The 12,032-nt window shown below is 39.4% G+C and overlaps 1 protein-coding gene across 4 annotated transcripts in view; it reads right to left on the bottom strand.

Annotated features, from left to right (window-relative positions):
• pip4k2aa (phosphatidylinositol-5-phosphate 4-kinase, type II, alpha a) overlaps positions 1–7,630 on the bottom strand; it is a 93,937-nt gene extending 86,307 nt beyond the window's left edge. For 3 of the 4 annotated variants that reach the window (XM_015354601.2, XM_015354602.2, XM_015354600.2), the window contains exon 1: positions 6,852–7,630. In XM_015354601.2, coding sequence (XP_015210087.1) covers positions 6,852–6,992 — 141 coding nt within the window. In that variant the 5' untranslated portion in view covers positions 6,993–7,630. The remainder of the gene's footprint in view (positions 1–6,851) is intronic. The other variant, XM_006634386.3, reaches the window with a different exon arrangement.
• Positions 7,631–12,032: the final 4,402 nt, after the last annotated feature.

The raw sequence follows: 12,032 nt of genomic DNA, 5'->3' as shown, positions 1-12,032 counted from the left end.
TTGGAGAAAGCTAACATAAACAACAATTATTGGCACAATATAACTCAAATAGAAACAACAAGGCCTGTCAAGAGACTAATTCAACTATGTAGACAAAAACTATACAACATCAGATAAGGAATGCAAAGTTACAAAAAAAAAGCTTAAATGATACAGCTTCGAAACAATTCAGCAAAACCACGGGAAAACTGCTAATAATGGTAAATAAGAGAGCAGTTTCTAGATGTCAAGATACAAAGTACATGAGAACAATTACTTCTAATTGTTGTGGACACCCATATGTCTGCAGAAGACCTGTTGAGGGTTTGAAAAAAGCATCATAGGCCATGCTTCAAAGGAAAACAGTCCGAGGTTAATTACTTTGAACATAATTTTAGTCCATCATATTGTTTTAGCTTGGCTGTGTCCCAGCTTACATCAATTTTGTTCAGAAATATTTCAGTGGTACTCAGATGTTTGGGAAGAATATACCCCCTGATTTCCAGAAACCGAAGAGCACTAGCTCATAGGCAACTCTTAAACTAACAAAGGGAGAACAGTCAGCAATATCATTTGGAATGATTGTAGCCAAAAACAAATAAGCTTAAAAAATGGAAAACTGTCACTGTAGCCTATTTCAAGAGGTGGCTCAATGAGATGGACAGAACTGGTTTCTATAGGACAGTTATTCTGGAGCAAATCCATTGGATCCGTGTTCCGTGTCTTGTCTTAGAAAAGACTGAACATTGTACTAATCCCTGATTGTTATACACATCCAGTCATTCTGCGATTACTTTTCATCATAAATTTGGACAATTCTTATCTCGGCAAGAAAGTTTTAGCAGTTTGTTTTTTGCCTGGCCATTGGTTTTTTCTTTGGCATTTTCATGTATTTTGTGTTGTTAATGTTTCTTACTCTCGTTAAAATTGTAGCATTACTTAAAAATACCTATAAAAAAAATAATGACACGGCACCACCTTAACAAGTCCTGACCTAAGATGCTGTATGACAGGCTCACTTTCAAACTGCCAGACAGTGAGCTTGCCTCTTATTTTGTATATTCAACTACAGAGTAATGCAGACTTTCCTCTGGACTTCCCTACAGCTTCTAAAATATGACTTAGTAAGAAAATCTGAAATGTTGTTCTGTGCGCCTGCTGCATCATCCAAAATGTTGTGCAAGTAATACAGTAACTTGTTATTGAAATTCAAACCATCACATCCGTCTCATCTCCAGTTACAAACACGGGTTACAGTACCGTATGTAATGTATGTACTTTTTTGTTTCAAAGTTTCTTGACCATCATTCTAAGCAAAGCCTAGCCACAACAAACCAGCACTGAACATAATTTTACATGTTCCACGGTATTGAAACGAAGAGGCTTTTTTGGAAGCCCCGAGCAAAAATGACTCATCAAATGTCATTTCCTTTCCCTGCAGAAGCAAAGGAAGCCGAACGTCTGTACGAATCAGATACAGGAGAAAACAATATAAAATACTTTGCACAAATGCAAAAGGGGTGAAGAAATGCAATGAACAGGTCAACATATAAGCATTCTACTTATTGGCTAGGACAGCCCCTTCAGACTCCTGCATCACAAAAACTATATGTTGCGGAGTAATGAAAGGTGGTGCAACGTATTGTACTAATGTTATCGTGGAGAATATAGCAATTGTACACACTAGAGTCTACCGGAGGGTGAGCAGAATATTTGATGCACACTGTCGACACTGCAATTCAGCAGGTACTGCCAGCTCCTGTGAGATGTTTCCTACAGTCCCATTCACAGATGTACAGTACAAAGACTCATTTTGTTGTTTAAATTAGCTCTTGCCATCTGAAAGGTTCAATGTGTGCGGATCCGATTTGAATACTTGGCTGTACAGAGCGTCATTAAAATGCATTCTTACTCTCAAAAGGGATGGATCAGCCACCTAATGCACAGAGCCAGAAATGCATTCCCACCAGCCCAATTAGGCACTCCTCTTTATGCTTCAAGAGGTTAGGTGAGGATTGTTTGGATTAACTTGCATTAGCCAACAACACAAGGACATTCATTCCCTTTATCTTCAAAGATAATTAAAAAGACTTAAGATCTCTGGTGACTTTACCCTGCAATAGGAGGCAGATGAGAAGCAAGTAAAGATAAACGATATTCTACTATAAGAAATCTTTGCACTTGTACATGGTGTTTCATCCCAACAGCAGGTGAGATGCAGCACCCACTTGAGAGACCTGTTGCTGCGATCATGGCTGCAAAGCAGCTTCAATGAAAAAGTGAGACATTTGTGTGAACACTGGTTGTATATTTCTTTAATGAGAGGCCTATTGTCAGTATCAACTTTTGCTCATCCATCTTAACTACAAATGGTCCTTTCCAGAAATGATGGCAAGGAGCCATGCCTATAACCAGAGGTTCACATAACTGGTATGCATGTGCTGAAGAAGCAGTGGAGGATTTGTAAAATTTCTGCTTGAGACATGTAATCACTTACTGAAGTCTACTGTAAAAAGTAACACCTAATCGATGACGCAACAGGAAGTAGGCGGATCTCTGGGCTTCCGAAAGATCTGACTGCAGATACAAGCATATCTGTAAGGGGGTAAAAAGTAATCTACAAATTCAGAGAACTACCAGAAGTGTACAACTACAGTCGAGTGAAGGTATGCCTTTGCATCTCTTCAAGCAAGTTTAATGCATTTGTACCTGAAGGCTATGACACAATAAGGCTCAGAAATGTGGACAAATTCATTTCTGGGGTGGAGAGGCAGAGTGAGGGCCAGAACGGATTGACACTTACTGGCAGCTGTGGTGTTCACAATCTTCGAGCAGTGTCGCCCTGCTCAAAAGAAACAGGAGGGTGTGGTGCATCTGAACATGGAGGGTGGTGTTGAGAGTGTGTGCAAATGTTTGGGTTCTGTCACCACTGTTTAGAGAGCAATAGCCTGGGTCAATAAGGTACAAGAGGAGTTTAAGTGCCATCAAAATCGCAAAGCTCTAAACAGAAATCCAATAAGGAGCTCTTTAAGCATTAAGGCAGCAAACAATGTCCTGTGCATTTAGTGCTTATCGTTTCTTTCACAATTTTTAGTTGGAGAAAAGGCCTTTCGCTTTTGTGTTGAAGCCTGCATAAAACGCATTCATAATGTTTCTTCCATCATCTGCCTCCTTTACAAGCAGAGCACTTTCCCTTTTTGTAAAAACATATTTCCATTGACCTGCGTGTATAAAGGAAGTCATTTTTAAAAAGTGTCCACATACAGTATCAAGCCCTTCACTTATCTTCCTCCACACCAGTCCTGCTTTTGCCAGATATGGAAGATGATTCTGAATTATTTCTTTTCAGAAGAGGAATATACTGTTATAATGGTTTGGTATTAGTGTATTTTACTGTATAGGATACAGTCAGAAGCTACATCATCCTGCATCTCTCAACTGCCAACCCACTGAAGCTAAGCAGGTGTGAGTCTAGCCAGTATCTGGGAGACCTCATGGGTCTGATTTCTGCTGGAAAAGGTTTTAGGGGGGACCAGTAGGGGGCACTCATCCTGTAGCCTGTGTGGGTCCTAATGCCCCAGTATAGTAATAGGGACACAACACTGCAAAAAAGGCACCATCCTATTTACAAGATGAGATGTAAATCTCTCTGTGGTCATTAAAAATCCCTAGTGTCCTGGCCAAATTTCAACCTGGCCTTTACCAATCATGGCCTCCTAATAATCCCCATCTGTGAATTTGCTTCAGCACTCTGTTCTCCTCCCCACTGATAGCTGATGTGAGCACACTGGTGCAATATGGCTGCCATCATCCAGGTGGAGCTACACATTGGTAGTGGTGATGGAGGGGAGTCCCAATTACCTGTAAAGTGCTGTGAGTGGAGTCCAGAAAAGCTATAGAAGTGTAAGAAATTATTATTTCTGTAACAAGTGGTAAATAGCCTTTACTTTTTTTTAAAGCAAATGTGGGATAATATGACATGACCACACATGATCATTCCAAAAAAGAATCTCCACTTCTTTTCCCAAACATTGTCTCTTTGTTCCGCTCTTCCTTCTTCTGAGTAGTACAGAACTCTGCTGGGGAGGAAATAACCACAGGCTGCCAAAAGCTCTTTGCCGGACCTAGGAATCCTGAACAGACAGTGCAATCTCATCAACTAAAGCTAATGCCATTTGTTACCAATGACTAAAGTGTTGACAAGTTTTGCTCAGTTACAGTAGGTGTAAATAAGTCAAAATGCAGACTTCAAATCAGCAGTAGACATAGAAAAAAACCCCAATATGTACGTTTGATTTGAGCCGGGACTAAAGCAGCTTACAGCAGTTCGCCCACCTGATGTCTAAATGCTAGATAAAGCAGTTTAATCCCCTTGTCTGGATGAAAGCTGGGACATTTGCTAATCGCAAATGCAAACTGTCAGAAGTTAATCACAGGTGCACAGTTCGCAAATCACCACATCATACTAATGGTGAGCCTGCTAAAGACGATGAGTTTAATACTGGAACACTCTGCACTACATTAGTACAAAAGAGAGTAAAAGAAAAATATATATTTTTCAAATACTACGATTACTGGTTAAAATTCAGGTCATCCCACATTGATCGAAAAAAGTAACATCAAGTCATAGAACTTCGATCTCCATTTGCATATTTCACTTGTTTGGCATTTATCACAACTATTGTGTAATGATTCCACTGAATTAATATCCCAATGTTCTGTGTTATTATTTTAACTCAGAGTTTCCCTTGACTTTAATGGCTGTAATTCATCCTTATCTTCAGAATACATCATGAATGTTAACCTCGCAACTACTTCTTATAGAAACTGGTCTCCATCAGAGCAGAGCAGTTACAAGCTCCACTTACTGACTGAAATTACCAGAATTGCAATCTTTTATCAAGATAACTAACATAAATCAGCATGTCATTGGAAATTATCTCCCCCCTGCTGTATAGTGTAGGGGAAACAATGTAGACCACTTTTAAAAGCCCTGAATCTTTTTATCCTAAAACCATGTCATACATTAAAAGCAATCCACAAATCAGAACTACATATCCCTGTGTGGTATTGGAAACCAATCTTTACTTTTGTCTGGGTATCTGACGTTTTGTTGAAGTGAAGTACGGTATGTTAACAGAATTTAATTTGCTAAAGCAGTGAAGACCATACTAAGGAACTTTTTGGTCGGGGTTGCCCCATTGCAGACAGAAGCGAAGGTTTTACATGAAGAGAGAATTAAGACTCCCAAGGAAAGCAAACACCTACAGTAGGAGTCTTTAAAGGGACTTCTGTACCACCTGTTGCCCTAATGCAGTAATACGCACTCCTAGTTTATGAAGGGTGGTCAGTCAAGAGTTTTTATAATCAACGCAGTCATTAAGTCTTCAACTACAGTAATTACATTCATTTAGGCCATCGAGGTTAGTTTTGGTCTCAGAAACGTTACTCAACATTTACTCAACAGGACCGGGGGTGTGTGTATGAGTAACGTTCCGGATTGGTGCACCATTCTCGGTTACTCGGGCTGGAGAGAAGTGGGATTTACAGTAGATATGCATCAGGTCTAGCAGCAACTTGGCTTTTAAGGGAAGTTGGAGTTGTTGAAATATCACTCAAAAGGAAATAGCCGATAAGTCGTTTTAGTGTGAGAAAGGGAGTAAAAAAGCCGTGAAATAATAGTTAAGTGCACTCGGCAAGCACATTTCTCTTAACTGATACAACTGTACGGACAGGCGAAGGCAAGGCTTTCCAAGTGCTTGTCTGTTAGATTCCCATAGGGCAATGTGAGGAATATGTATCTTTTACCGTCTGTTTAACTTACACAGAACACAATATTATTAATTACGACAACAATGATGATGTCCCGGATCCACAGCGCTTTGGAAAGCATGTTTATCGATACCAGTGTGTGGTGTTATGCAGGTATTGCACAAGCTGTCAGTTAGGAATTCTATTGATTTTGCAATTTACAACTGATGTAGTTGATGAGTGCTCCCAACACCAACACTGTGACCAAACTACAGTATCCAAATGCCGATTGCGAGACGAGATTTGCCATCGTTTGACAATTTTGAAAAAAACATCTTTCCGATTCCCACCCCCAATCTATACAAAAATGCCCCCTGCAGAGCCACCCGCATGCACCGTGTGTAACGTCCGGTTTTCACTTGCAAGTCGGGGGACCTCCACAACTTTCCGCCCGGGACGAGCTTCGGGACTGACGGGACCGGATGCTTTTCTTACAAACCCAACTTACGCTCCCCTCCGGCTCGTTACACACACGCACACGCTACGTAGTAGACGCGGCGCACCCGGACACCGTCTCCGCGGTGAGCAAACCACCAGGTTCCCCGGCCAACCACGACAACTCTCACAGCAACAGCGGCGGCGGCAGTCAGCACAACATCCCCACCTTCCAGACATTTAAAGATTGCCACACTCCCTTGGAAAACAGTTTAATTCATGACAGTTAAAAAGAGAGAGAGAGAGCGAACGAGCGAGCGAGCGAGCTTGACTTCCGAGTTCAATTGCGATTTGGGCACAACTCAAAAATAAAAAAAAAAGTCCAAGACGTTTTGATCATTTAATATTACGTCAGGAGTCAATGCATTCGCTCAGCTTCGCTAAGCAATCACACGCTTTTCAAAGGGGGTGCGGGCAACATGCAAATACGTTACAAAACAGTGTTAGGAGAAAGCTCTCTTTTTACAGTACTGTATCACGTATTATTTTGATTAAATGCGGATAGTGGGTGCATTTTTCACTACCCAGGCAGTTTAGCGCATTAAGTTTGATCAGCGGCACCTGAAGGTCGCCAGAAACCACGCAAGTAAAAAAACAAGACGTAATATTTGAAATCGTTTACTCACAGAATGGTTAACTCCCCACATCAGGACGCTCAGCAGAGGGTCGCTGGCACGGAACAGCTTGACTTTCTGAGCAACAAAATGTTTCTTCTTCGTCTTCGTTTTACTCGCAATTGATGAGGCAATGCCACTGACTGTAGCCATGTTTTACACTTAATTTTGCCTAATAATGACAGCTCACGTTCAAATTCAGGGTCGGTCTCTTTAACAACAGAACAGACCGAGAAAAAAGTATGTACACTTATGCTGCGCCTCCTGTCTTGGTTCTTCTTAAGATGTCAAGAGCCTATTCTCCTTTTATTTTTAATGCAGCTGCAGAATAAGCTCCTTACCATTTAGTTATCGGCATATCTAACCTAAAACAGCAGCTCCCCTTAAAAATAACCCTCCCCACCTTGCTTCACTCCAACATTCCCCTGTGAATACTTTATTGACGAGCGCGTTTGATACCCAGAATTAAAATACGTCTTCAAATAAAACAAAAAAAAACTGAGATTTCATGCAACATACACAGCTCAATAAACCAATGCTCTCAGTCCTCTGTGCTCTCCCCACTGCGTACCAGTCCTGCACTAAAGCAAACACTTTCCCTCTTCCTTTTGCACTGCTCGTTTCCTCCAAAAACCGCTGCTGGCAAATGATGGACGTCCTAAAATAAAAATATCCGCATTGCAACCGTGTTACAATTTTGAATTTGTAGGTTTAAAATAAGCAGCCTCTGTCCCAGCGCTTCCGGCCGGGTGCTGCTCTGGTGACTGACAGCCCAGGGAGGCGGAGGCCGGCGCTACAGCATGCAGACCGATTATTAATGCGGTTGACGTTTTCTAGCGTAGAAAACAGCGGCGGTAGGTAAGAAAATAAAAACGTTGTAACGGTATTTTGCTGCCTTTACCGTTTCGTTCTCAACCATAACTATAAAACTAGGAATAAAGTTTAAAAAAAGCCAACCGCACTCAAGTATACTTTTCGTCTTTAATTGTCATTTTCCATTTATTCACGCCTCTACTTGGGCAGACGTGACTTAGATAATTATTTAATTACTTTATAGGTATTTCATAAGTGTACACAAGACGAATGCCGAACTTTTTTTTATTCTAGTTATCATGTATTATTTATATATGGGACGTGAACATTCTTTAAGACTCGAAATTAAACAATTTAATTACGCAGGGGGGCACTTAAAACAAAAAAATATTTTGTATTACAAAGTGATACAAAAGCGTAGGTGTTCAATGATGAACTGTCTGATTTCACCAATCACAAACCAAAGCTACAAAGCTTAAGGGAGAAGACGGTAGACAGCTGACTCACGAAAGATGCATACAGAACTAATTCTTCATCACAAAACCTGTGGCTGATTATACTGTACGAATCCGATGTCTAATATAAATACAAAGGGTCAGACTAGTATTTTTAAACGGTGTTAGGAATGTAAACAGCTGCTTTATTTGTATTTGCAACAACAACAACAGCAACATTTGTTCCACATTTACAGTACCTGTTTGCAGTGGTTTCTGTTGTTCTACTTTTGCTACAGTTTTGTGTCCAAGAGTACTGTATGAGAGCAACACTGTAGTGTTTATGGTTAGTACTGACACTTAACCTAATAATAATTTACATCTGTATTTAATTAAATTAATACTAAACGAAAGTGCTGAAGTTGGATTACATTTATATTGTTGTCTGATTACCGAGATGAAACAATCTAAAATGATATTAACAATTAAATTTGCACAAGAACAACGGAATGTGTTCTAAATACAAATGGTGATTTGACTGGAAGTGCAGTTAATAGTGTTTTGTTTTGTTTGAAATATTTGATTGATATTTGTCATTAAGAATAGTTACACATGAGGGATTGTATATCTTCTTTAAATTGTGTGCAGTAACTTATCATTGTTGATAAACATCCCCCTAACTCACACAGAGAGAAAAGACAGCAATCGTGATTAATCATCATTGGGCCCAATGTATGGAAACAAACTTACGATTCACTGTAGAAATCTGTGGTTTCAATAGTTTAATAGTTAGTCCATGTGACAAACACAAAATAATAAAATATATCTTTCAATGGTTAAAGACCCAAATACCTTTACATAAGAGGATGGCATTATGATAAGATATTTAGTCTTTTTAAACTTCCAGAATCCCTGCAAATAAAACTGCCTCTTACTTTATAAGAAGTACGAAATGGTACTTTAAATATCATTACATTATGGTAGCCTGTTTAGTTATTCTTGACTTTCTTTAAAAGTCATTAGTAAAACAATGAAATCTAAAATGCATTAAACATGTATTCATGTTTCAATCAAACTGCATACAATCTACAGTAGTAGCCATTTAGTAATTCCTTTTAAAGTGTCACTGAAAATACCACAACACCAGTTAGGCACAGTGGATTTGAAGAAGGCAACACAAATCAACAGTCAACTAAAGTATCGCAATGTAGAAAACAAGAAGTGTGGCTTTATACACAAATAGATTGAGGGAAAGCACAGAATAGCATTCCTCAGTTGTTGAATTTGCGAGTTCTGAAATAAGGTGAAAAGTAAAATGGTGAAGTAACCAGTTAAAGAAAGAGGAAATGATCTGCCTGACCAATTGCTGTGGTTAGGCTACACTCTATAACTGAGCAACACTGCTACGGGGCTTCTCTAACCAGTGCCCATTTCATGGTAAGAGGTTGCAAAGAAGGACAAGGCTTTCAAAAGAAATAAAGAGAAGGGTTTATTTTTCCATGTTCGCAGTTTTTTATATTTGTGACTCCTTCAGGCAGTATTTAATGTAAAATTGTCTTTATTTCAGTATAGTGAATACTAGCTTTGATAACTATTGATGGTACAGGACTCCAAAAATACATCTTTATTTACAAAAAAAAAAATCTAGGGAAAGGTTGTCAATGATCTGTTGAAGTATCTTGTGTGTTTAATCCCCCAATTGTGTATCATATATACAGTACATATAATAAAACATGACTGACACATGATGGTCTCTAACCTTTCAACTGAAGTATTTGAATAAGATCACTGTCAAAGGGCAGCAGGGTGCTGGGTAGCAGCCACACAAATATAGGTATAGTTTACACTTTGGTCTAGTTTAAGACAAATTAATTAATTTAACCAAAGACCTGATTCAGACCTAAACTCAAATCTCTTATCACAATTTGTCATCATTCTATATATTTTATATGCTGCCCTCCCTCAGTAATGAACATTCTACCATTTTCCCTTTGAAGTGGTGACAACACTACTTTTCCTCTCAGACCTTTGACTCAGACATTGCTAAAGATTGCTTGCAGCTCTCCATCGGAGACAAACCAACCTTTAAAGGTTAAAAATGCTGACCTGGTGACACTGTGTAGGGGTAGTGGACTAGGGCACTGTCGACTCTAGACAGGAATGGACTGTCTGGATGGAAGAGTCAAAGGTGGCCACAGTGAGAAATGTTTTGTGCAGCAAAACCAAACATTGCCTTCAAATAAGATAACCTCATCCCAGCCATCAAGCGTGGCCTCAGGACCCAGCCATCCCAGCCATCTCAGTGCCTCAGGACCGAGAGGGCTTGCCATCGTTGATGGAATTACATTCTGAAGAAGAAGCCGAATCTAACACAACGTATGGAAATATCTTGGAACACTGGTTTAGTCATTATTGAGCCACTTTCTAACTGCTTTATCCAATTCAGCGCCGTGGAGGCGCCAGAGCCTATCCCGGCAAGCAACAGGCACAAGATGGGATACACCCTGGATGGGACACCAGTCCATCGCAGGGGGCACACAGACACAAGCATACACTCACACCAGGGCCAATTTTCCTAGAAGCCAATTAACCTACTGTACCAGTACAGTGTCTTTAGACTGTGGGAGGAAACCCATGTAAGCATGGGAAGAACATACAAACTCCATGCAGACAGCACCCCGGGTCCAGAATTGAACCCAGGGCCCCAGCGCTATGAGGCAGCAATACTAACCACTATATTACCCTGCCATCACATTATTGAACATGACCATTTATTTAACATACTACGTTTTACCTGGTTTTAAATTGTTGGAGAGCAATAACAAAAATTCTTCTACTTTTTAATAAGTTTAAAAAAAACTACAATACACAAGAAGAGAAAAGTTACTCTGAAACATTTCATAAGGTGTAGATTTCACCCTTTATTTTTTATATACTTAAATTTTTGCCTAGTTTGAACATGGTACTGATAAAAGAGGGACATGATGATTAGTTTATATCTTTAAATCCTAACCGATGCTACTGTATATCTCGGTGCATTCAGCCTTGAGAGAGAGAAATGCAGAGTGGAAGAGATCTCGCACTGATGTTGTCTGTAAGAATCCATTTCCTGTATGCTCTTTCTGAAACTGAGCAATACAAACACTCCTATACTATGTCATCAATTTGCAAATGTTTACATATCCCATGCCTCCACTGTAACAAAGATGCAAAAATAGGAGGTACAGTACATAATTCTGTCACTGTTATATGAAAATCATGCACAGGTGCCACAAGTAACATATAACTGCTCCAGGTCTTATAGGGAAGCAACTCTAAAAAGTAAATACTGAAGGAAAGCCTGTTCTGCTTGTTCATCTCTCACCCTGAAGACAGTCTTGACACCCAAGGACTGTCCTTTAATAAGAACATCCATGTAAGACAACAAGCGAAACCTTAGCATAAACTCTGCCTGCAGCACAGACTAAGAAAGACGTTCAATGACTATCAGGCTATATGACTGAGAAGTTTGTTTTTATTTGTATGAAAAGCACAAAATTAATTAAAAGTTATTAAATTAATGGACAATGTGGTAAATGAATATAGTAAAAACACCTAAAAGGTGGTATAATCCAATACAACAGCTAATATACATAGTAGAAACTATATGCTTATTATGGGGGCATTTACTATAAAACAGACTATTTATCAATGCATACTACAGTACATCATAAAAGGACATGCATCACAGAATGCACAGTTTTGTCATACTCTGGTACACAGGTCTACTAGTACTAGTACAGTTTTAAAATGCATATCAATAATTTATTAAATCTCTGTGTATGTACAGGCACTAAAGCTCTCTTAAGTAGTTACAACGAACGTTGTACAGCAAGTGTATGTACTCTACGAGCGTGAACATTCTCTTCAGTAGTTACAGTACAACAAGTGTAGTATGAGTGATATA

The sequence above is a fragment of the Lepisosteus oculatus genome, chromosome 6 (genome assembly GCF_040954835.1).
Source record: "Lepisosteus oculatus isolate fLepOcu1 chromosome 6, fLepOcu1.hap2, whole genome shotgun sequence".
NCBI classification, from domain to species: domain Eukaryota; kingdom Metazoa; phylum Chordata; class Actinopteri; order Semionotiformes; family Lepisosteidae; genus Lepisosteus; species Lepisosteus oculatus.
The sequence above is the reverse complement of the archived record's forward strand: the minus strand, read 5'-3'. Positions and strand labels throughout refer to the sequence as shown.